The 27,494-nt window shown below is 35.2% G+C and overlaps 1 protein-coding gene across 4 annotated transcripts in view; it reads right to left on the reverse strand.

The window, feature by feature from the left end:
- Nucleotides 1–27,494, reverse strand: part of PDSS2 (decaprenyl diphosphate synthase subunit 2) — a 207,568-nt gene that overhangs the window by 64,488 nt on the left and 115,586 nt on the right. For all 4 annotated transcript variants that reach the window (XM_033103100.1, XM_033103099.1, XM_033103098.1 and 1 more), the window contains exon 4: nucleotides 7,095–7,169. In XM_033103100.1, coding sequence (XP_032958991.1) covers nucleotides 7,095–7,169 — 75 coding nt within the window. The remainder of the gene's footprint in view (nucleotides 1–7,094; nucleotides 7,170–27,494) is intronic.

The raw sequence follows: 27,494 nt of genomic DNA on the forward strand, positions 1-27,494 counted from the left end.
ACAACTAGATTTGGAGCTGATGGGTCCTGGAGAAACACACTGTTCCCCAATAAATTTTCAAAAAAAACACCTTCAAAAAAAAAAAAAGAAAGAAAGAAAATATCTCCCAATTCATTTTGAGGCCAGCATAATCTTGATACTCACACCAGACAATGACATTACAAAGAACTGAAAATAACAGACCAATATCCGTCATGAATATAGATGCAGAAATTAACAAAATTTTAACCTATCAAATTCAACATTTTATGAAAAAGAGACTGCATCATGATAAAGTGAGGTTTATTTCAGGAATGCAAAGCCAGTTTAACATTAGAAAATCAATCAAGTCACCATATTAACAGACTGAAAAAGAATCTAAAAGTGAAAAAAAATGTAAAAAAGAAAAATACAATCATGTTAATAGCTACAGCAAAATAACTGTCAGAATCCAATATTAATTACTAATAAAAACTCTCAGGAAATTAGAAATGTAAGGTAACTTCTTCACTAATCAAGAGCCTCTATAAAAACAAAAACAAAAATACTAAAATGTTTTTCTCCTAGCATCAGGAGCAAGGCAAAGATGTTCATTCCCACCACTTCAACATTGTGTTGCAGGGTCTAGTTGTTGGGTCTGAGATTTGATTATACCCTACATATAAACTAATGAGTTAGCCTGTTGCTGTTTTATGGATGCTACCAGAATACACAAGACTCCTGGGTCAGAGACAAAGGACTTTATTATTCATGGCACAGCAAGAAGCATGTGCATCAGCATATTTGTGTTGGTTACCCTGGGTCCCAAGTCCTGCAATGCAGTGGGCTCAGATGGATGCTGTGCCTTCAGTGGATTCGTGTTACTGCTAAAGAACATTGAGTTTGGGGCATCTGGTGCTTTTATGGCGAGCAGTAAGCAAGCCTCCTCTTTGGGAGTGATGGATACATTTATTATCTTGATTGCGATGATAGTTGCACTGGTACACACATGTATCAAAACATATCAGCCTGTGCACTTTAAACATTTGCAGTTTGTTGTACATCAATACAGCTGTCCGAAAAATGAGGAAAACCTTCCATTCCAAGCACTCTAGGCCTTTCTATAAGTCAACAAATATTTTTGGGCTACTACTAATATGCTAGGCACTGTCCTGGTATTGGTAATATGATGGTAAACAAAATCCCTCCTTGTACAGAGTTTATATTCTTGTAGGACGAGACTGAAAATAAATAATAAGAAAACTATCAGATGATGACAACTGTGGTGATTAAAAAAAGAGAATTAAGTAGGGTGGTTACTTCAGATGGGTGGGGGGGCGGGTCTCTCTGAGAAGGTGATACTGATGTAGAGATATGACCATCAAGAAGGGAACAGCTATGTTGAAGTGGGAGATGAGGACCTCGGGCTTTCATTATTATTTTGCATTCCCAGCTGTTCTCATTTCCCTCCAATTTCCCGTAAATGTGGTGAATCAACTTTTCCAATGGTTAACCTGATCATGATTCCTTTGTTTAAAGATCCTCAATCCCTCTCTTGTCTCAATTACTAAATATGGTACTAGTTCTACATTCTCATGTAAGTCTTCACGCATGTAATAAAACCAGCCTACCCAGTCTTCTCACTATTCTTTTATTCTTATGTGGAGGAAGCCCTGATCTTAAATACACTTCCTTACTTTTGATAATGCTGTTTTCTCTGCCTGGTGCCATCCTTCTCCATCAATAGACATCCTTCCCATCCTTAAATGTCTGTCTTAAGGACCGTGTTCTCCTTACTGTCTTTTCTGATTTTCCCAAGAAGATGTGACTCTTTGTTCACATCTCCCCACTGTTATGTTTCTCAATGGGTAAAACTCATCTTGCTTATATTTTTATTATATTTTAGATGGTGGCATAGGACTTTGCAGGTAAGAGATAACCCATAACTTCCTAGTGGACTGAATTATCTTATTTTTATGTTTTACTTGAAATCTGCCTGAGAGCCAAAGCAAGATAATCATAAAGATAAAACAAATAAATGGATAGAAGTAATCTTGCCCCACAAAAACACAATATTCCTCACACGAGAATAATCTACTGAAAATATAATGTGTGCTTGCAAAAAAGTAGAATGGATCTTTACAATTTCAGTGACTCTGTGAAAGCCAGTTCTTTTCCAAGAACTGGATTTTCTTTAAAACCCTCTCACTTTCCTGAGACTGGGGTCAAGCTAACATGAGCAGAATCTCTGAGGATGGGGAAGAGGTGTATTATTCCCCATCTCAACACCGGCATGAGTTGAAGACACTTTCCTTGCAGAGGACCTTGATTAGATTCGTAACGGGGGAACAGGAGTGGGTAGGAAATAAACAATAAAGAAAGAACCAGAAAAAGAGGGTGGTGGGGTCCCCAAGACCACCCCCAGGTTTGATGATTTTCTTAGGAGTACTCACAGTATTCTGCATATAATTGGACTCATAGCTCTGGTTTATTACAGCAAAAGGATACAAAGCAAAGCCAGCAAAGGAAAAGGTACATGAGATGAAATCTGGAGGAACCAAGTGCATGTTTCCAAGGGTCCTTCCTCTACTAGGGGAGTCACACAGGATATGCTTAATTTCTCCAAGAATTAACACATGTGAATTAAAACATGTGATAACAAATGTGAAATGTGGTCTACCAGGGAAATTCATTGGAGACTCAGTGCTCAGGGCTTTTGCTGGGGTTATTCACGTAGACATCCTTTGCCTAGCATGTACCAAAATTCCAGACTTGCAGAAAGAAAGCAGGGGTTCAGCATAAACCATATTGCTTGCAGAAACAGTTCAGGTACAGTGAGCTGCCTTATCAGTTAGAGAATGGTGAAAAAACTCCTAAAATCCAAGTTCCCAGATGCCAACCAAGGGCCGACCTTACAAGCAGGCTTTTCTAGGGATAGTAAAATCCTTTTCTGCATAGGGGTATGTTGAAAATATTCTTACTTTGTGATTCAAGAATCTTATTTTCAGAATATTTTTTATATACAAGACGTTCATCACAATATTGTTTAAATTAGTAAAAAAAAATAAAAGTAAACAAGGTAAGTGTCCAAAAACTGTTCAATGGTTCAGTAAATTATGGTTCAGTAGTATAAAGAAATCTTAAACAGCCATTAAAATTATATTTTTGAAGATCAAAAATGATTATCCTGGGGAGTAAATCAGGACAAAAATTACATATATAATAACTCAAAGATGGGAGAAATGCAGAATGAAATTTAGAAGAAAATACACTGAAATATAATTATGATTCATTTCTGAGGGATGGTTTATATAAAATATTTTTTTATTTTTCTGTTGACCTTTTCCTATGCTTTTAATTTTTATTTAATAAATATCTATTTACTTTTATAATCATAAAACAAGTTATAAGACAATTATGTTAAAAAGAATTTATTCATTCATTCATTGAAGAAGACGACGAGGGAGTGATCATGAATTTGTCTTTGAAAGTGTTGAGCTTGAAAATCTTCAAGACATGTAAGTACAGATGTCTAATAAGAGCCTGGAAATTAAAGATCTGGGGCACAGATATAAATGTGACAATCACTGCATATAGATGGGGATTAGAACCTTGAGCTAAAAAAGGATTTTAGATATAAAGGTCTGTGTATTCAAAGCCAATTTTGCTAAAATGTTAAATATTTAGTGTGTACAGTGAGTAACATGAGTACAATGGATAAGGCAGAGCTTGATTGAGGAATTCTTAGACTGGCAAAGGACCATTTAAAATGCAATTTTTCTATTTAATATTTCTTTCTTCAATTAGCTAACATAAAACAAACAGTAGAGGGAAGGGAGATATTATAAACATTAAAGAAAGCACAGTGACTAATTTTTATTGTAAGGAAGAAATGGTTCACAAATTAGCAAATGTAAAATTAAAAATGTTATTTTTCAATGGATAGAACAAAGAATGAATTTCCTAAATTACTTTGAATATTTACATGATCACAATTGACCTACAATTCGTTAAGTATTACTAACGTAAATCACACAAATTTTCATAGTTTTAAGAAGGGATTAGTTAATCACTATACAAACTTCTGGAGAAGGTGATTTCAAACATATTCAGTTCCAATTACCCTCCATTTGCTTTAATGTACCTACCCTCAATGTGCAGATACTACTCCACAGAATGCTATTCTTCCACTACCCAGATTCTCCATCTTTGTATTAAGTAGCCATATAGAAAACAGACTGCTATTGTATCCTTTCATCCCTGGAGAGATGAAATGGTCTGCAGCTTATTTTAAATCACAAAGCAATTCTTTTGTGTACTGAATTGGCCCAAGGCTAGGAAGGTTGTGCAACCCACTTCCCACATGACCTCCACTTGTGGCAGCTTCCCAGTTGTGCCAGAACATGAAAACCTTGAAGGCACTTCATGTGGGGCAGTGCTCTCTTTGCCTCTGAAAGTGATTCTGGGCCAAGTTAGAAAAACCAAATTCTGAACAGCCATTCCAATGGCAAACACATTCAGAGGAACAAAAGAAAAGCCAGAATTTTTCTGGTTAGGAAGGGAAATGTGGTTAACCTAAATTGGACCTGGGGCGCAAATGGAGATATCAAGAAGTACTCCTTAGTTTCAGTTCAACTGTGCATTTTTGCTTCCACTATAAAAAAAAAAAAAAAGAAAAGCTCTTTAAATAGTTTGCCTATATTCAGAAATCTAACAGCTTAGAAAAGGTCTGTAGTGCTTTTAAAGGACTGTGTTTGGGAAAGTGGTGGGAAAAGAGGGCAGATGAATAAAGCATTGCTACAGATTATTAGCTTGTCAAAGCCAGTGACTGCCGCTTGCTAAGTGGTGGTTCATGAATGACCAACAGTCCTTCAAAGTCTGTTGCTTCCTCTTTTCTCTTTCCCAGGAAGAAAAAGATTATACGGGACTTGGAGTCAAAAAAACCCGGGTTCAGATCATGTCACTGTCAAACATGCATTAACAGTTTCCAGACACTATGCTTTCCTGCCATTTGTCATCTCTGCATTTCAGGCTTTACCTCTATAAAATGGGTATACCAACAAATGTCACCCTTTTCATAGGTGATTGTGTGGAAAGAAAGTCTGTACAAACTGTAAAGTGCTACCCAAGCATTTATTGTTGTTGCTATTAGGTCTGCCTAACATACAGAAAGTACTTAACAAAGAGTCACAAAATTATTAATGAACTGGGCTAATTATAGTGGACAAATGGTAAGAGTGGATAGATTAATCAAGAACCTTAAAACCAGTAACACTTTCACTTAAAAATTGACAGATATTTAGTTGTAAAATACTAATATTTTACATCAAACTAAGTTGAACACCTTGGAAACGTCCAGGGGAGAACAATGCCTTAACTGCCACAAGAGGTGAATATAATCATCACTTACGGTGGGATCTCAGGTATGGCAGATGGTTGCTAGCAAATCAGGTTTCATTAAAGTATGCAGTCAGTGGAATGAGAGGTTAAAAGCCTGAGCTCTATTAAGAGGTACAAATTGGTAGTTACAAAATAGTCGTAAGAATGTAGAGTGTAACATGGGGAACATAGTCAGTAGTATTATAATAACTATGTATGGCGTCAGATGGGTACTGGATTTATTGAAACGATCAATTCATAAGTTATACAAATGTCTAATCACTAATCAGCCTAATATAATATTGCATGTCAACTGTAATTGAAAAATAAAAAATACTTAAAACAAAAAAAAAAACAAAAAAAAAGAAAAACAAACAAACAAACAAAAAAGCCTGAGCTCTGGAGTTCAAATCTCAACGAACAAGTTGTGTAACCATAGGCAAGTCACTTAATCTTTTCTAAACCTCAGTTTTCACATATGTAAAATAGGGACAGAAGTAGTGTCTGCTAGGATTTCTGTGACGATTAAGTGAAAAACGTAGGAGGTGAATACTTACCACAGTGTCATCTGCTCAGCTATCACCATTTTCATCATACTATACACAGGATGACTTTCTATTAATGGAACTGGACCAGGAGTCCTCCGCGTTACAATTTGCTATTGACCTTTACCCATGGTGAACTATGGTATATTTTTGAAAACACAGCCAAGGGAGACCACCGTGGTCATACATCCTGTCAGGTCCCACATACCACTATGCTGCTAAGGTGAAGTTAGATATGACTACTGGGAATTTTAGTTCCCCGAACCAAATATTAGCAGATGTCCAGGATATAATTCTTCACATTTCACTAACCACTCTCTGAACCATCCAGAGTCCCTGGGTTATACTTTCAAATTTCTTATCCAAGTCGCTCATGCCCTATGTTTCGCTTCCAGTAAAACTTGTCCTTCTTTTCTCAAATGGAAATGTCAAAAAGCTTAAGATATGCAGATAAGCATATTTTTTTCTAATTTGCAGTGAGTGAAATCTTGCTAATACAGAAGCTAAAGAAGTTAGAATAATGAAACACTTAAGATAGGAATCCCTTATAATAGTATGTACCATGTTTAATGATGGTGATGGTCAATGAAGCAATTGCTTCACATTCAATATCCTACTGAAATGAAATAACTGCATTTTAAGGAAATAAAACCTAACCCTTCTTGAGATGTCCTGCTAAATGAGTCAAAAAACCTTAATTCTAGACCCATAAAATTTATCAAAATAATCCGACTGTGCAACCATTCTACTTATCATAGAGAATTTAATAATGCAGCAAATTCTGGATCTTGGATATAAATGACAGTCCTCCCTCAACAGTCATCTTCTTGAAATCATGCCTACTCCTCTGGGACATGGAAGGCCCCTTCCTCTGGGGAAAAGCAAGGCCCAGTCACCTCAGCACGAGCTGCTCCTCCATCCTGCTTGTCTTGTGACAGCGCTACCTGCCAGCCAGCAAAATCCTGGTGTCTACTGGGCGGCTGCAGATTGAACAGACTGTGAATCCAGCTAGGGGATAAGAGGTTGTTTTAATTGGCTAAATCTGCTGTGTACTAAGCGTATGGCCATGAATTTGTAGCCAAAACACTAATCTAAAAAAAAATGTCATGTGCAATTTAAACACAAAACAAAAATGACATTTTCGCTCATCAATCCTAGTTTTGCCACAAGGGTTTCTAACCTAACATTTTATAATGACTACTAAATTCTTACCTTTGCTGAAGTAGAATTTTCATAGTATACTCCTTGTACCAAATCCATAAGGGCACTTGCTAAAAGTTCCACAACCTGAAAAACAAGACCAAAAATTAAAGGAAACAATTTTAAAAATGTATCCCTATTTTTACCTCAGAATGCCTCAGAAGGCTTAGTAGCAAGGCAGTATTTGTGTTTGACAGGAAAAAAAGCAGAGTTATATGAAATATCCTGGCAAATGGCATTGCCCACCTGGATATTAAGAGCTGTGATCCAATTTTTTTCAGTCATAATTTAAGCAAAAAAAAAAATCTTATAAGCATAGCATTTAACTAATATACATGAAAATACAGCAATAGCCATTTTGAACATAAGCTTAAATTTCAGATACCTAATGCAATCTTAACCCAATTTATTTTCTGTATGTTTATTTCTGTCAGGTGGATACTTTTTCAATATCCACATTCTGGGAGGCATTATAAAATGCTAATTTTCATACTTAATACAAGGAAAAAAAGCAAAAGAATGGTTAACCTTTCAGATGTATTCATTCTGTTGTAGTTAAAATGTACTGTGGATATATTCTGTGTAGGGACCCCGGATCAAACATACCTTATTGTCATACCTGAAAATTTTTACAGAAACACAATATTGAAATCGTATTCATCAAACATGTATTATTTTCAAGGCTCAGGCTATTTAAAAGAAAAAAAAAATCAAGCAAAATCAAAAGCTTTGAACTTGTTCCAAAATGTAAAACAAGCAGAAAACAGTAAATGGTCTCTTTGGAACTACTGTACAATTTAGAGTTGTTTGCATAAACTAGCTTAATTCAAAAGGACAAAATAGTGCTTTTATTATAATGCTCATTGCAGCCATTTCAAACAAGAATACCTCAAGGCAACCCCATCTGCTTCTTATGAAGTCTTAATATCTTGTATATTTAGCTTCCAATATTATGCAGTCCTGTATCTGATTCCCACTCTTTGCTTCCTAAAATTTAGCTCCGTTCTGATTGAATTAAAGGATTTTGTTTCAGCTTTTATCATTCTCGTAATTGAAGACATTATTAAGCCAAAGGATACAGACCCAAACAACAAGATACTTCAATTTCAGGTACCCTGGATTTAATAAACATTTTCTTAGAGACAAATTACATTAATTTATAGAAAGACTTGCTTTAAAATTTTAACACGTGAGCATTTATCTCCAAATTTATATTTATAGTCATACTGCATAACACACAAAAGGCTGCTGATATGGAAATTTTGCTGATTAAAGGCATATTTTTTTCTAGCTCTGCAAATGGGTTAACTTGTAAGACCTATAGTCTTTTTTTTTTTTTTTTTAAATCACACTGCCCTTTAGTAACCAAATACTCAAGAAATATTGTAGCAATATGAGCTGCAGAGGAACTGGAAGGACAATGATCCTACAGTGTTACCAGATGTGTTGAGTTATTTAAGTGGGGAAGAGAGAAAAATGAATGGATTTTTTTCCCCTGAAGGTATCAGATAAGCCCTATTCCCAAATCCAGGAGGATTGAGTATCGCCAATGGGTCTATGAAAGACTGTAACTAAATGCACAGCATCAGATTGGATTACAGTTTATACAAGCAACATCCCAAGATCCCCCTGATGGCTGGACACATAATACAGATCAATCACTCACTAAGAAACGTTATGGTTTTGAAACAGTTTGAGCTCTAAGACTAGCACTGGTAAAGTGAAGAGGGATTTACAAAGAGAAAGTCCAACACTAAATGTCAAAATGATGGCATGAACTTTTAACAATGGATCTGGCTCTGGATAACCTGAGTGTTCCTTTACTTCCCTGAAATTCCACACCAGGCGGAAACAACAAAAGCATGTTATTCTCTCTTTCTTCTTCTCCTTAATGCAATCAGCAAACTGGCAAACCTGTACTTACAAGTTCATAATTTATAAATGACCTGTAATTCCAAATGGCCATACTTACTTGTGCAGAAGACATCTACATAACCAACGACAATCATCAAGGAAAAAGTTTTGGATTATCGTGGGTTAACAAATCCAGGAAGTGATAGATTATGAAAAGCAGGAATAGCCTAGGGGAGTTAAATGTGTCCCAGGCAAGGGTGACTTACCCAGTGCACACGTAAATCTCTTTCCATTACCTGAAATGTTTATTTTTAAAATTACACCAAAGAAAGATGTATTTGAGTATCACCCTCCTTCAAAATCGCAAATATTTCTAGGAAGACCACAGGGCTACCAGCCACACATACTTTAACAAAACTAATCTTTTTTTCATTACATGGCTTACTTCCACAGTCATTCACTGGTTTAGATACCTACTGTACTAAAATATATGAAAGCACTTGCTTAATGACATTTTTCTTCTACACTTTCTTGAGGAATAATTTGCTCAAGCAACCCAAAATGGTAGCAAGGAAAGTGGCAGCCAGAGGAGAAGTCAGAAGTCTAAATGCTAGACCTCCTGAGGCTAAGAGCCCATGACCCAGACTTCTTGTTGCTCTACACAAAAGCAACCAAGAGGAAGATTCAGGACTTCACTTTCTCAGGCCCTGGGGTGGGGATGGGCGTAAGCAGACACTTTCTACTAAGAAAATAAGATAGGCTAGGAGCCAGGCGATCTAGATTCTACTTCAAGCCTACTACTTATTTCATTGTGAGATTTGGCGCAAATCAATTAATTTCTCTAATTTTTGGTTTTCCTCAACTATAAAATGAGAGGAGTTGCAAAACATAATTCCTAAAGGTCCCTTCCAGTTCTAAGATGCTGAGCTTCTAGAAATGCAAAGCTTATTATTTAGAATTAGCCATGTAAAATTAAAAACTGCTTTTTTGGTAATCTGTTCTTTTTTGCATAAACCTTTCCTTCTGTCTGAACTCTACTGATTACTTTCGTTACAAAACTTTTTGTACCGAACCCCTCTTGGCTCTAATAACTAGAATCACAAAACAATTTCTATTTTTAAACCATTTCTATGTTTTAAACAATTATGACTGGTAGCCCACCCCACCGGTTGGTGAAGTCCTGCTTGGGTCAATTAAAGGTCACACTTTTAAAGGTCACTCTGGGTCTTGAAGGGCTCCGATGCTTAGGAATAATTCACACGTAACAGATTAAGAATGATTTCAGGTTTAAGTGCAAAGTTGCATCAAACAAATAACGGCACTATTTGGTCACACCACTTCCTTCTCTAATGAGTAAATAAGTAAGGCACTTACAAGAGCATCTGGAACATAATAAGTCTCAATTAGTGTTAACTTACTATTCTTCTATACATCTATATTATTACTCTATATTCCATATAAGTCCTGGCTAAATGAAGGGTGTAGTAAGGAAATCAAGACAAGTATTTTTTAAATTGCGTGCCCAAACATTTTAGAAGAAAGTGGATTTTAATTCAACAACAGAACACACAAAAAGACTATTTTAACCCAAAATCGGAGATCTCTGTAATACTCACTTTTTGTATCCTGAAATAATTTCAGGTTACATGATTATCACCACCAGTTTTATAAAATTTACGTTAGCTCTCTAGAGAGTAAACAAAAAGGAGATAATTTTCATCATTTCTGCATTTCTGGAGGTTGTGGGAACAGCAGAATTGCTTACCTGTCCATGAGAACGCATAAATACTTTTCAAATTGTGACATAGGTTTAAATTTGACTCTACGGCAATACCATACATTGTTTCCCAATCGTCTATCATCTTAGATTCCAATGAGCCAGAAGTGGTAACCATTCACAATGTCAGTGTTACGAGCTGGCTTCTTCTGCCACCTTATTTTTTGGCTACCAAGGAGGTCATATAGAAAAGTAAGTGGACAGTGTACATACTGTCCACTTCCTAAGCAAACTGTTGATCTTTCCCACTTCCATTACCAGCCTTTCACCAAAGACAAGGAATAGGTAGGATCCACATGCACCTGAATCTTACTTAGCACACAGATCTGATATAATTAACCTTTGGAATGAATTTTTTTTTATTAATTAAAGTTTATTGGGGTGACAATTGTTAGTAAAGTTACATAGGTTTCACAGGTGTACAATTCTGTAATACATCATCTATATATCACATTGTGTGCTCACCACCCAGAATTAATTCTCCTTCTATCATATATTTGATCCCTTTTACCCTCATTTTCCACTTCCTTTCCCCTTTACCCTCTGGTAACCACTAAACTAGTGTATGTCTATGAGTTTTTGTTTCTTCATTTGTCTTGTTCCTTTGTTGTTTTCAGTTTTATATACCACATATCAGTGAAATCATATGGTTCTCGACTTTTTATGTCTGACTTATTTTGCTTAGCATAATAATCTCAAGATCCATCCATGTTGTTGTAAATGGCACTATTTCATCTTTTCTTATGGGAGAAGAGATTTACATTGTGTATATATATATATATATACCACATCTTTATCCAATCATCTATCAAAGGACACTGGTTGGTTCCATGTCTTGGCAAAATAAATAAAGCTTGTAATAAATAAAGCTTATAAATAAAGCTGTAATGAACATCGGAGAACACATATCTTTACAAATAAATGTTTTCGGATTTTTTGGGTAGATACCCAGGAGAGGGATTGCTGGGTCGTACGGGTAATTCTATTCTTAAATTTTTGAGGAACCTCCACACTGCCTTCCATAGTGGCTGCACCAACAGTGTACGAGGAGGGTTCCTTTTTCTCCACAGCCTCTCCAACACTTGTTACTATTTAGCTTGTTGATGGTAGCCATTCTAACTGGTGTGAGGTGATATCTCATTGTGATTTTTATTTGTAGTTTTCTGATGACTGGTGATGTTGAGCATTTTCTTCATATATTTATTGGCCATTTGTATGTTCTATTTGGAGAAATGTCTATTCAGGTCCTCTGCCCATTTTTTAATTGGATTGTTTGTTTTTCAGTTGTTGAGTTGTATGAGTTCCTTATATATTTTGGATATTAACCCCTTATTGAAGGCGCTGTTTGCAAAAATCTCCCATTTAGTTGGTTGCCTCTTTATTTTGTCAATGGTTTCTTTTGCTGTGCAGAATCTTTTCAGTTTGATATAGTTCCATTCATTTATTTTAGTTTTTTACTTCCCTTGCCTTTGAAGTCAAATTCATAAAATCCTCTTTGTGGAATGAATTTCTTAAACAGTTAATTTACAGGACAAATTTAATTAATCTCAGGGGAGATACATAATTGCATCATTCCTTTGTCGAGGGTAACTACAATTCAATGATTTTTTTAACTGAAAACTAAAATGATGCATAATTTCATAAAAGGTGTGATGATTCTTCCCTGAGCTATGATAAAATTCTCAGTATAAAAAAATAGAAATTGAGAGAAGTAGGGGGTGGTAAGACAACAACAATGACCAAAAAACATCCTCATACTGCTATAAAAAGATGTCTGTAATGTATTCTTAAGGGAAAAAAAAGCTGATTACAAAACAGCATGATAGGTATTTTTAAAACAAACCTGAAGTCAATTCATGTGTTTATGTATACAGGGAAAAAAGTCTGAAAGGAGAGACAACAAACTATTAATAATGATGATAATGTGTAACTGGTAAGATTCTAAATGATTTTTAATCAAACAATTCTTCAACTTTTCTGAATTGTTTAAATTTATAATTGCTTAAATTTACAATGCATTATGTTTTCTCTCCTTTTATTATACTGCTTTAATAATCAGAAAAAAACAGTAAATCCACTTCTGTGGGGGGAGCAGAAGAATACCCTGCTTTTGGGCTCAGGCAGGCCTCATGCTAAGCTGTGTCCACACAATGATTTATGGAACGTATTAATCAGTAGTTCCTGGATTAGCAAAAATAAGCTCAGTCAGTGGTAGCAAGTATTCTGGGTAGACAAATTGTGCCTTTCTCAGTAGATGTGATTCAGGAGTACCGTCAGTTATCATTTGACAGATGGAACAGACTCAACAGAGTTGTAGATATCTAGCTAGTAAACCAGAACATTTTGGTTTGAGCAAAGGAGCACCTACACAAAGTTATTAAGTTGGTGCAAAAATAATTGTGGGTTTTGCAATTATTTTTAACCTTTTAAACCGCAATTACTTTTGCACCAACCTAATAAAAGTAAAATGCAACTAAATCTTTAGAAAAAAACGTTTAACTATAAACTAATGTGTCTCAATTAAAGCCAGCAAGCTAACTGAGTCAATGTAATAAAGTAGTATAGTTGTATTTTAATTCATGTATAAAAGGTTGCTACATACTTAATTTGCTTGGTATACAAACACCATGGAGGCTATTACAGATTTATAGTTGTCTTTCGAAAACTTGCACTGGAAAGGTTATTTTAATGACGGTTTTTACTATAGTGTGGAATGACAAGACAACATGTGATCCATCACTCTATTTAGGAGGCAAATGAACACATGGCCCCTCAGCCTTTACTACTCTTAGCAGCTGCGAGCGAACGAAACAGTCCTGTGTGCACGCATCTGCAGTGCTGATGGCATTAATTACACACAAATTTATTGCACTCCTCCCCCCACACTCAGGAACAAATAGCAATGCATAAAGCAGTAGCAAAGGTAAAACGCCCTTGGGGAAGAATTATTTCTCACATACATCTAGGGAGGAGCAAAGGACAGATCAGACGTAAATATATCCTTTTCAAAGAGCTTTGGTATTTGAAAGGATATTGTCATGATTTTTTTTAAGCCGCGAAACCTATGCTGTCAGTGAAAAGGTCTTATAGAAAAATACATTTATAGATAAAGGATGCTCAATAGTCTGCTAATGGTAACCAGAGCAGGTGGCGTCACTCTTTAGTTTCTCCTCATACACAAGAAGCAAAGTATATGAGCGATGCATTTAGAAGATTAACATTACCAAGGGAAGGCAGAGAGGGAATGGTTTAGGAGTAGCGCACTCCCATATGGAGACCAATAATAACAGCTGACATTTGTAAAGCACTTTATCATTTATAAGCTGGGTTTAAGCAAACTATCTCCATCCAGGTGGATTCAGTCCCCAGAGCTCAGCCACAGCGTCGAGGCTGGCAGTCTCCATGGAGAAGCAACCTGTGAAGAACACAGGGAGCAGCAGTACTGGCCAAACAAGGGGCGAATCTACTCACCCACCACCTGGGCACAAGCAGTGCAGATGAGCCCTAATCTGCAATGCTGATTAATATAAATGAGTGGCTTTAATAAAGCCGTTGATGAAGTCTATGAAAGAATGGTTCTCTCCACTCCTTCCTATCAGACAAAGACCAGGTTTAATGAAGACAATGATGAAAGGTCTGTTGCCATAAACACACCACTAACTCACAGGAGTTCTGGAGGAAGCGTCTAACTTGGCTTTCTGAAGGGAGCCTTTTCAATGCTGCCAAATGTGTTAAGGCCGGGCTTATTTGTGGGAGGGATGGCAATCTGTTCTCGTGGGCTGGAAGTTCTTTCTGGCTAAGGGGGAAGAGCAGAGAGAGAAATGGCACTACCAGTAGGACAGGTGCAGCAAAAACTAAGCAAATTGATAATCTTAATTTTTAATTTAGAACAGCTGATACATTGGTTTATAAACTCTTAACTACTGGTAACATTTGTCAAAAAGGATTCAGGAAAATTCAGTGAACTGAAGAGAAGTATAAAATCACAACTGATAACACTTAAATAGGCCACAAGTTCAGGAAAATGGCTTGAATATGAAGTGCTGGAATTTAATAGTTACTGACGAGTGCACTCATTCAATAATTACAGAGAGCCTACGACGAGCCTGATACTGTACTAATGAAAGTAGTTATAGCCTTACAAAGGTAAAGGCCATTCATTTGCGTTTGATCACTTAGAAGGTTAACGGGTGGATGAGCTGCATGACCTCGGGCCAGCCACATCACTTCTTCGGGCCTGTTTTCTTGTCTAGGTAAGAGGTGTATGTGCTTTCTCAACAGTAAGCCCCATGATCAGACTTACCTAAACGTGCAGTGTATACAGGTTTTTATTCATAACAATTGTAAGGGATAGGTAACTAACCAAAAATGTGGATTTCTTTTACTAACAGTAAGAAAATAGTCCAAATATGTGTTCACTTTTTGAATGAAAGTGCATGGTTCTTGGCCTTGTTTGTCACTGAACAATGACAGCTAATCATTTATTTATTTAAACAATGACCAGGTGCCGGAAAAAGTGGCAGATAATTTAAAATGCTTAAATCAGGATTAATTTTTCGTAAGAAAGGAGGAGATGCTTTCTACTATGTTTCCCTGAAAATCAGACCTAGCTGGACAATCAGCTCTAATGCGTCTTTTGGAGCAAAAATTAATGTAAGACCCGGTATTGTATTGTATTATTATATTATATTATACTATACTGTACTACATAGACTGGGTCTTATATTACAGTAAGACCGGGTCTTATATTAATTTTTTCTCTAAAAGACGCATTAGAGCTGATTGTCTGGCTAGGTCTTGTTTTCGGGGAAACACGGGAGTAGGGTATAAAAAGTTGGTTGTGTCAAGTATCTGGCATTCCTACAAAAACTGTAAATAGTTGGTGCTTAGTCAGAATTGAATACTCAGTTATGAAAGAAACAAAGTAATTCTGACATTATTAACAACAGTTAGTTTGATTTTCCACCTTCTTCTAAATGGGAATTGCTGCACATGAAGTCTGCTGTACTCAGTTTGTTCTATGTTAGGACGTTCTTAGTGGCACTGTTACGCCTTGTTCTGACTGAAATTTCTCTGAGAGAATTATGTCTGCCATTTCAGTGGTCTGCCTACTTTCTCCCAAGTGGCTGATAATCTCCATTTTCTTTCACTGCTTCACTGGACGGCACTCTCAGTCATGTTAAGTGATGTTTTCCAAGTGTGATTTTACCTAAAAGTTAATCCCACCATTGAGAAACACAAGTTCACAACGTGACACTTCAGAATACCAGTATAGAATTTCATCAACTGAACGTAGATGCTGCTGGCTAGAACACTGCCAAATAGTACTGGCTCTCAAAATTTTTAAGTTGTAACCTGCAGTAAGAACTGTATTTTACATCATGATGAAATACATGCATACACGTATATGTATAAAAATGAGTGAAAAGTTTCATAAAACAAATTTCATTATCTATTTTCTATTGTATTTTATTTTTTTTAAAAAAGTGTTGATAGTAATTTGTTAAATTGATTTCATCACTCACCAATAAACAGGATGTGACCTGTGGTTTGAAACATTATCTTACATCATGCTGATACATGTCACGTATAGCTCCTACCTTGGTTAGCCACCTTAATTGTGCACGAAATCCCCCAATTTTTGATATGCAGTTTAAACATTGTTATTCTGAAATATCTTTGTAAGGATGTTAATTTCTTTATCATTTTACACCAAAACATGTGAATTAACTGAATTAAATAGAAGTAGGATAAAACAGAATCATTCTCGGGTCCTATGGGGTATATTGTTAGACGCATAGCAATCTTGTTGGTTTAGATCACTGATGTTGCCTTAGCTTTGATCCTACAAGATTTATAAAAACAAAGTGGCTTAGAACCCATGTGGACAAAGAGTTAAAAATTTCAGGATTTTTCTGGGATTTACACACATATCCTGAAAATTCCAAGGATACCATGTCTTCTGGGTAATTAGTCCACTTTTCAGCTCAACCAGTTCCTCTTTAAATTGGGCCACATTAAAAGGCAGATGTCTGTAATTTAGAGACATCCCAAGGTTTGCACTTCAAAGGCAGCCACAGAAATAAAAGCACGAATCATATACATCAAAATCTACGCATCTTCTCTAAAACTGTAATTGTATTTCTTCCAAATACATTCCTTTCCACCCTTCCAAAATCTGTGATTCAATGGAATTTAAAAAATAACTTGGCCCTACTGGTACTATGTTCTAGAAAATTAGGTAATCCTTTTTTTTCACCTCCTTCAAAAAAAAACCAGGTAGTAGAAACTTGAGACTGGCTGCATTACATCCTTGAATCAAATATTGGATACCCTTGGTTTAGAAATTCTCCAATTTATAAAGATACACAATTAGCTTTTAAACTGGTATCTGTAATGCTTAGCACAATGCACACAAAAATTTTTGTTAAATTATCAATACTGTTCTAATATGTGAATTAGCTATATCAACCATAACTATTTCAAAACAAATTTGCAGTTACCAGTTTGTTTAATCACAATTTTCAGAAATTTACATTTGTATATCACCTTATAGCTTTTAAAGTCTTGAACAAATGAAGCCTATAAATTCCTCATCACAAATCTGCCATAAAGGTGAGTTCATTAATTTAGGTTTTGCTTTATATTGCTGAAATATGCATCTATATCTCTAAAAATCTGACATTTATAAAATATTTTGGATTCTCTATTACATCTCTGATTTTATTAACAATTTTTCTTGTTTCTTTTGTATTCCTTCGTATTTCATGCCATATTCAGGATCTGGTTATATGTTGTTAAGTTCAGACTCTTTCCTACAATACTGGCACTAACAAGAATATAGGGGATGAAGATAATGCTGCCTTTATTTTACAGATGAGGAAACTAAGAAAATAAGTTGCTTCTGCATACTAGTTCTTTTATGAAATTAAAATGTTTCATAAAGCTCCTGTTGATGTTTGTATTGAAATATGTATTCCAATATTTAAAAACTACTAGTTGTTTAAGATAAATTGCAGGGTGTGGTAACTGCATAACTGCAAAAAAGTTATCATGGTTCTTTGTTGGCTCATTAGTTTTTCTACTTTAGATAACCATAGGATTTTGGAGCCTGGATTTAGACTGCAGCTCTATCATTTAGTAGCAGAATTATCCTGAAGAAATAATTTAATTTTTTCCTGTACCTCAGGAGGGATAAATGGACTAATATGCATAAAGCACTTACAACAGTACCTACTACATAGTAAGCATTCAAAAATATGCTAATACTATTTTTAAATGTTTGGTAGCAATTTTACTAAATGTTAACTATTCTACATTACGAAGATTCTAATTTCATTTGTAAAGTGGGATAATTAAGACATTACATAAATGGTCTGGAGAAAAAGATCTGAGAGGTAGAATGAGCTATCTAATGTTAAATGGCTAACTGGGAAAAAAAAACAAAAAAAGCCAGTGATAGGAGTTAAGTCCACAGACTTCTACTTCAGGGCTCTTTTCACTTCTTTGTAGCTTTGTATGTCATCTCGGAGGAATATAAAAAAGGTAAGTGCTATATAGCTCAACACATTATGAAAACATAAATGATCCACAAGAGTGTACCTGAAACCGCTTAGTAATGAAATAATCTGATATTCTACACAGGGAAATTGTCCTTTAAAAACTGAAAATTGGACATACAGTATGGTGTTTACTGATGTCTGACTTGCTATGCACAGTGAAAATGGCCTCAAAGAAAGACAATTAAGCCACATAAATAATAACAAACAATTTAATGCATTTTCCAAAATGCTTAAGAAGAAAGTTTCTTGGCAGAGCCATACTTTCCAACAAACCCACTTTAATGTTTTCACAGTTTACAGTATCAGAAATGACCTCAGGGTCAGGCATTTGTCAGTTAATGACCTGTTGGGCTAATGGCCTTCAGCTTTGCCTTGGGCACAGAAGTCCTCCAGTAGGTCATTAGCTGCCAGAAAAGGGCTCTTCCCCAATCACTATTGCTAAATAAATAAAATTTGCTCCTGGGTTAAGGCCCCATAAGCCAACTTTGGCTTAGAGTGAATTTTTTCGTAGAGAATTTACAACTCTGAGGATTCAAGAAAATGATGGAAATGCTAAAACTAAAATTATTATCAACACAGCTCTGAGTTGCTATATGTGGCTACTAATGAAAAGCTCTTAAGCGTTCTTTTGCTTATGGTTTTCAAGTTCAGTATTAATCTAATATAGCAGGTACCAGATTACAAATGCACGGCATTTTGGAACTTCACCTATAAGTCAACTGTTTGGAGCTTATACCACATTTCCCCATATACAGGTTATATATAAATGGTGGGCAGGTTCCCAGGACAGCCGACAAAAACTTGGCTAACCCATATGTTAGAAATACCATAACTTGTAATTAAAAATAGAAGAGAAAACCACAATTATTTAATACCTGTAGTTAAACCAAATAGTAAAAACAAAACTAAATAGTAAATGTTTTAAAAATAATCTTTAAATATTGATAGTTACAGGTAAATTTGGTTTAATAAGAGGATGAGGGTAGAGACACTGGTTCTATCTTAGGGGATTCATTTCTACTTACATTATTTTCTTTTTTCTTAATACAAGAGTCTAGCACCCTTAACTCTGATGTTTTTAAATTTCACGTAAATTTTCTTGGCTTATTTTTCCTCTTGAAAAGAACAAGGAAAAGGCAAAAAGATAAATGGTTAATTTTTCTGAAATAATAGGTAAGAGAATGAAAAACCAGAGGGAAAGGGTTGAAGAGGATAGATATATACGTTGGAGATTTCCTGAGGTGAAATCAACCGAGTTGTGAACAGTAAGAGACAAAGAAAGGGGTACTGTGTAGCAGTCTACCAGATTGAGGAAAGGATGGGTGGAAGAGATGTGAGTTCAGGTAGCTGAGGATGCAGAGGAAGGAACTGGCTGTTCATCTGTCCAGTACTTTTGTAAACTCCCAGCTCAGGAAGTTCCTTGGGTAAAATCATTTGAAAGGCAAAAGAAGAGTACTGAATAACTCAAGATGGAAAACAGATTTTTTTCCTCCCTCTGGTTTTGGAAAAATAGCAATTTATGTCAATGAAAATGGAGGGGAAAAAGCTGGTTTAATTAATTTTATTTCTGGAAAGTAGAAAAAGGGATTTATAAAAATTGATGTTGCTAAGTGTACTATAAAATTGCTATAATCAATATATTTCTACCTTTCATGGCCAACCATGGTGTGGGTTCAACTCCACCCATTGCAGAGGATGTATTTTTGTTGAACATAGACATTTTTGTTTGTTTTTTTTTAAAAACAGGCTTCTATGAATGCTAGACATATGGAAGAAATACTTCTCTTGCTCTTCTGTCAAACCAGGTTTCTGGTTGGAGATAGACATTCAGAGAAGTGTCCATTTTGCATGATGGCATTTGACCTTCCTGTGCCAAAAAGATACTCCGTTCCATTGCTTTATGGCACCAAAAGGGCTAAGTTCAAGGTTTTAATGTGATAAATTTTGAAAGAACATAATAGTTTGTCTTCTTATTTCTAGTACACTTCTCAAACACTAATCATTTATCACTTTTACTTTTACAGATGAAGGAAGTAGGCCCAGAAAATAAATATATTGTCTGTTTAATATGTGGCTATATTACCGAATGATAAAAAACTGTGGAAAAATTAGTTTGGGGATTTTGAAACTGTAATTTTACGATAGCATTTTGACTTTTCTATTTAATTGATATGGAGATAGTTTCCTTTATTGTTACGATACATGACACACCACTTTTCTTTTGTATAACATTTACTCTAAATGTTGCATAACATTTAGTCATGAAAACCTGCACTTGAGTGGGTTATATGTAGAAAAGAACATTAATCTTGGGTGTCAAATTAGAAAGACTAAAAGATATTAATTCAATAATTTCCACAAGTAAAATAATGCTGACAAGACTATAAACACACAAGGTCACAACTGTTTCTATTTTAAATGACTATGATAGAGAAAAACTTAAATACATGGTATAGCATGTTTTTAGGTCTCACTTTTCAACATGAATTTGAAAGAAAATGAATATAACAGGTAAGACCAACACCAAATAACCAATAGCAGCCTCTTTATTTATTAAAATATATAGATGGTATAAAGGGAGGTGATTTATACGTTTAAATTGAGAATATTTATACAAACAAAATTCTTCTTTGTAAACAACATATTTATCCCTTTAGGAAAACAAAGTTAACATAAGGAAATACATCAGTTATGTAAGGAGTACATCTGTGCCTCTGGTTATTTTGAAATATAAATCACTAATGCTTAATAGAACAGCCCCCAGGAGTGACATCGTGATAATGTTCTGGGTGTTTAGACAAGATTCAGGCTCATCTCATGTGAGGTACAGTGATAGGTTCATTAAATGAAAATAAATACAACGATTAAATAACATTGTGATTTCAATTCTTTAAATATTACGGTTATCACTGTATATGTAAAATGAAACACCGTTAGTTTGTTTTTGAAAGATGACAAGTAGTAATCCACATAGTCTTGTTTGCACTGTGGTTTAATCCCAAAATACAAATCCAGTCTATAAATAAACACAGGGACCAGGGAAAACCTGCAATGGCCAGATTTCTAAATTACCGTGCTTTTCCATTTTATGATTCCCCCCCAATTATTTAGCATTTCTCATGGATACATTTGATGCTCAAACACTAAAATTTTAGATTCTGGCATGTCCCCATCATTTCAGTGTTCAGTGATGCTCTACAGGAACGTAATATAGAGCAACTTATTTCAATGGAGTCAGGGAATTTATGGCTTAAAAAGAGGCATTCTGAGGTTTCTTAGTCCAGGGTTTTTATATAGTGAAGTACAAAAATAAAAAGTTGCCCTCAGGTTCCATACTTGAAAATGAATGAAAACCCAAGCATTAATTTTTAAACTCGCTCCTGAATTCAAAATCTTGTTAATTCATACTTATGAGACTATAGTTATAATAGTAAGAGGACAATTACCAGAGGATTAATATACCAACTTCTATACTTAGAGATATTTAAAAATCTAAGTGTCACCTAAGGCAATTACCTTAAAGACCCCTAATATCTTCAGGGAAAAGCCATAGGGAAAATAATTGACTTTGCTAATTTTACCCGTGGCAATTATAAAAAGCTCTTGTATTTCATATGACTGCAGAACCCTTCATCTAATGGTCTGTCCCAGGAGAAGTACAGAGATGAACACATAGAAATTCAGACAAGAATCCAGTAGTGCAAGAAAATGGGAAATTGGTAGAAGGAATGAGTCATAAAAAATTAAAGTTGCTACAAATATGCTAATTTTAATTACCAAGTTAAATACACACCCTCCAAGAAAAAGCAGGCTGTCACTGTGAAAAAAAGTGACATACTATAAATACGGAAATTCTGTATTAAGTTCTGCCTGCTCACTCTCACTGTGGTCTCTCTTTATGTTGCTGTTGCTGACAATTTTTCTTTCTTATAAAAGAAAATGAAAACATCATTAAATAGAAATCTAACTTTACCAAGACATTAACCATATGTAGAGAACTTAAGAAAACTTAATAGTGCCCCAAACAAATACTGATTACCACCTCCTTCTTCCCCCCCAAAAAACCTTATTAATGGTTAGTACGATACTCAGTCGACTTAAGCTTCTGGGAACTCATTTAATAAAATTAGTCCTATTCTAAGATGTAACTTCACTTTCCTTAAGAAAATATTCTGGTGGGAATACTGCCAAGTATTCAAATGAAAGGAATGGTTCTGAATAAGGGAGATTTGCTTTATCAAAGAGAATTCTTGACTTTCAAGCACTTTAGCTACCCCTTACAATCTCCTCAGTTTAAAGTATTGTTCACACGATTTGGAAATCATCTATTATGATTAAAAGAGGGCTACTAAAAGCCTAGATTTGTAGATCAACTATGGACCTCTGGACATGGTACACAAGGTCTTTCACAGAAAGATTTCTTTTGAAATTGACCTTACAGAGCCTTCAGCGACCCTTTGTAGGACAAGTGCAAAAGATCCACGTTTTGGGTGAAAAAGATCCACGTTTTGGGTGATCAGGAGGGTTGCATAGAATAAATCTTCAATTCAACATACAAGTATTAAATTAACAACAACAAAAAATACCATGGTCTAAAATGGAAAAAAATTGCTCACCAGGCAAAGGCTGATAAAATGCAAATCTAAAAGTGTGAGCCTGTGCAGAGACCTGAAGGTATAGATTCACCAAAGGGGAAGGAAGTGCCTGTCATTTTTATTTGAAAGAGAAGAAGTTTCGGGCTGAACTTTTGCTTGGATATGTTAAGTTTTTCTTTTCCTTTTTGTAAATCAAGTAGTGCTACTGAAATCCAGTGCCTAATGGAGCAGATGGTGGAGGTCTTAGATTCTGGAACATTTATAGTGATGCTTCTGAATGCAAAACACCAAGAGTAGATTTCACAGGCTGTGAATCTGATCTGATTTTGATGGGAATAAAACCTCTATTTTCTCTGAACTTGAACCATGCTGAAAGAAAGAATATGTGAATGATACAGGCTAGCTAAGAAAAAGAGACATATTAAATATTATTCCCCAAAAGTGAAGTGGTTAAGTGAATACTTATTTGTGTCATTATAGCATGATTATATGCGTATTTATATTTAATACTACCATCTTAACCTTACATATTTCATCAGAATCGCTTAAAGTAAGTTAAAACTGATAGAGAAAACAGGAATTTGTCTAAAGGCAATAAGCCTTGCCTTTTTAAAGGCAGGGCCAGGCTGAGGGCTAATTATTAAAATGTAGATCTAGTGACCACGTCCAGACCGTCTCTTTCTCTCAGGTATATGATGGGTCTAATATATGAGAGGCCAGTGTGTGTAAGTTGGGCTAGTCATGTGCAGCTCAAGGCACCCAGAAACTATATCAGACCTTTCTGAGACTTCCTCCTTCTCTAAGACTGAAGGTTCATCACAGACCACAGAGGTGCAGTTTACAAGGGAAGATGGATGATGCAGTCAGAAAGTGGCTTCCAGGGACAATGGATCACTCACCCTTCCGCTAACATGAGAATTCCATGAAAGGAGAGAATTTAGTGAGACCCATCAAAGTAGACCATACACATAGAAAATGGAGCAATTGGAGGTTAATAAAAACGAAAGGAATGACCAAATGGTAATAAATCTCTGGAGGGAGATTTGAGATGCTCTATTATTCCATTTATACGGCTGATTCATTTCTTACTTTAGCTTCCTTTCCATGTGAATATAAACTATATATTAAAGGTACTGTACTACTTTCTTCCTAAAAACCAGCAGGTCTGTCCCATGAAAAATATGTGCTAGCCAGAAGTGTGATGGGAAGATAGGACAGAAAGCTACTTGTCTCCCAGTATCTGTTCTCTGTATCTTCCAGAGTTTTGGCAGGGCACATGGCTACCCACAAGAAAGTTTACATTTCCTAGCCTCCCATACAGCTAGGTGCAGCCATATCATTAAATTCTGGCAAATGTAAGCAAAATGATCTCGAATAACTTCTGCGAAATGTTTTTAAAGTGGTGATATTATATAATTTATCATCCAAACTGCGACATTTGCGAGTAAGAGGGAGTGCTAAAATAATTAAAATTTTATACTTTAAAAAATGTGTATTTATTAACAAATAATTGATTTTATTATACCAGTGGACTTGTTAACTAGTTCTATTAAGAAACTATTTGCAAAAATAAAATTTCAAAAGTAATAAAAATAACATATTTATGTACATCCAAACAAATAAAAAAGAACTTCTTTATATTGATGATCTGAATATTAAATAGCCAGTAGAGTAATTATTCTTGGTTTTTAGCCATATCTTAACATGTTTTTTAGCCATATCTGTCTCTAATATTGTGTCCCTGGCACTTTTCTGAAGAATGTGTCTTTTAAAATATGGCCTTTTAAAATAAAGTTGCCAGCAATATTCTTCGCAGTTGCATTTTATGATTAATTAATTTGAAATTATTGATACCTTCAATTGATTGTGATTGGTAGACCATAATATTGTTAATTGAGAAAATTCTCTTTCTTCAGGTTCTGAATTACTTGGTAAACTCATAGCAAATTTGCTAAATGGAGGAGATAATCAACTCTAATTTTTTTCATATTGAAAAATGTACCTATTCCAGCTCAAATATTTTCAAGGAACTATCTTTTTGCTTCCTGAAGAGTATCTTTCTTTGACAAATATTTTTATAAGACAACACTTGTCAAGTAAATTGTCTCTATGATTCTTTTAAATACTTTGCCAAAATTAGATGCAACAAAATCTAGGCCATCTTAATTTCATTTCATTCGTGTGTAATGTATAATTTATTCAAAATAGGAGCACCACCAAAAGATTCTTCCTTCCAGGTGAGATACTCCAAATCACAGTTACAGAACTGCAAATTTTAATCTTGTATAGTATTTGAGTTCTCACTATTTATTTTGTTTCATTCCTTCCTTGCTTTTGTACGGAAATAAAGCTTTGTTTTCACTAATTGTAAATCTCTAATTTGGTGGTCCATTTATTGAACTTGATATAAAATTTCCAATTGATGTTGAATAAAATGTCACCAAAATTTTAACGACTCATTTATAACAAAGTTGAATACCACTGTTGGATATAAAGATTTCTAGAATTTGATTGATGATGGGCAACAAAGAGAGAAGGCACACACTGCTGTGCTGCAGCGTATTTTTGTAATCAGCATCAGTTATCTCCCCCCAAAATCTTATAGTTCAGAGACTCTGACTATAAAGATATTTGTAAATTTTTATAACAAAAGCTTCTATTTCAATTAGTAGAATGTTGACACTTGTTCGGATGCAGTTATGAATTATGGGTATGCCACAACCAACTCCAACTATTCCACTGGTTTCTTAATGTAGTAAGAACATTGTTTTTACCACAACACTGTGTGCTTTATCAAAATTTGTACTTGTATTATTATTATAAATTAATAATTTTATCTTCCATGTTGAACTTTTAACTGAATTTCCAATCTTACTCATAATGGCTTTACCTCTGATAGAATATACTTCCAAAAGCTTTACCTTGATTCCATGAAGAAAAGGGAAAAACAATATATCTTTAGAATTAATTAAAATGATTTAATTACTTAAAGTACCTGATGACACTCAACTAAAACTAGAATTATTTAATTATTTGCAAAGTTTTTCTTCTGCCAATAGAGCCAAAAAACATAAACTTATTGCTTCCCTTTTCCTATGTGCATAAAAATCTTGTGGTTAAAATGAATGAAATTTAGAAGAACAGTCATTTATATAAATAAAAGTCAGGGTCCACAGAGTGGTATGCATGTATACCTTCTACAGCTGCACGTGTTAAATCATCCTTTTCAGGAAGTCTCCTGAAAGTAACTACTAACTTCAGAAGTAGACCCTGACACGTTTTCATCAAATTTGACTCTTCTTGTTTTCATGTGTTCGGTGATACCACTATGGCCTCCACAGTGGACAGTAAATGTCAACACAAAGATTTTGTGCAAGTTACACATCCCTTATCAACTTCCTTGAGAAATAAAAATCCAATACTTTTAAAATATATATACTTTTATTTTTTTGAGCTTACTGCTGCCAAAGGTTTATTGCAAAAACAAAGTGCTGCCAAATAATAAAATAGCTATAGCTTTACCTTATACAAGCAAGCGTGTTCAGTCTACTCTCTACTCACTCTACGCAGCCTTGATTTCCCACACATATTTCACACATACCGAACCTCTAACTTACTTTGCCTCCCATTGAGTTTTTGAAGTGGTACCTGGTGGCTTTGTGATTCTTGAAGGCTATGCATGGGCCTTAGGATAACTGGGTGACACACCAACTGGCCAGTTGGGGCAGCAGTGTCAAACACTCTCCTCCCACCCGAGACAAAGGAGTTAACTGTCCCTAGATACTCGCTATCAGTAATTGCCCTACATTCTGTCCTTGATTGGGAGGTGTCTGAAAGAGTTATGAAAAGAGACTGTCTTTCAGATTTAATATTACATCTTAACATAACTCTCCGCTATACATGGGTTTCACCTACTATAAGCCTACATTAGACAAAAACTGAGGTAGAGGCTGGAAGTGTAAAGTGGAGATCTATCAAACCTGTGCTGGCTTATTCTAAAGTAATTATTAGCAATCATTCTCTGTTAAAAAATAAAAACTCCAGGACACATGCTAACTCAGATGGGCTTCTGGAAGAGCAGACTTACACTGAGACTGACATTAGCAAACCACGATGTGGGCTCACTTGACCTTCAAGGGAAGGAGCTCTGTCCTTCTCTGCCCGTCCTCCTCCTTCCTTCCTATTGGCTGGAGTGCGAACGCAATGGCAACCACATTGGGCCATAAGGTGGTAAGATAAGGAGGGCAGAGCAATGGGATAGAAGGAGCCTGGGTTCTTATCTTGGTAGAATCACCATGCCAACTTCTGCATGCTCTTACATGAGAAAAATAATAAGCTCCTATTTTGTTTTGCCACTGTTATTTTATAGTCACACCTAATCCTAACTGATATATAAGAAATACCTCTACAATCGTTCTACAAAGCAGTTTGGTACTACGTATACTAAAAATATTGAAACCCTTTAAACCACTTCTAGGTATTCATCTTAAAAAAATAATCTGGAATGAGGAGAATTGCTGTATAAAGAGGTTTGCTGCAGATCTATTTATGATAGTAAAACATGAGAAGCAACCTAAATGTCCAAAAATGAGGAATTTGTTAAGTAAATATACATCTAAATAAC

The sequence above is a fragment of the Rhinolophus ferrumequinum genome, chromosome 3 (assembly GCF_004115265.2).
Source record: "Rhinolophus ferrumequinum isolate MPI-CBG mRhiFer1 chromosome 3, mRhiFer1_v1.p, whole genome shotgun sequence".
Taxonomy (NCBI): domain Eukaryota; kingdom Metazoa; phylum Chordata; class Mammalia; order Chiroptera; family Rhinolophidae; genus Rhinolophus; species Rhinolophus ferrumequinum.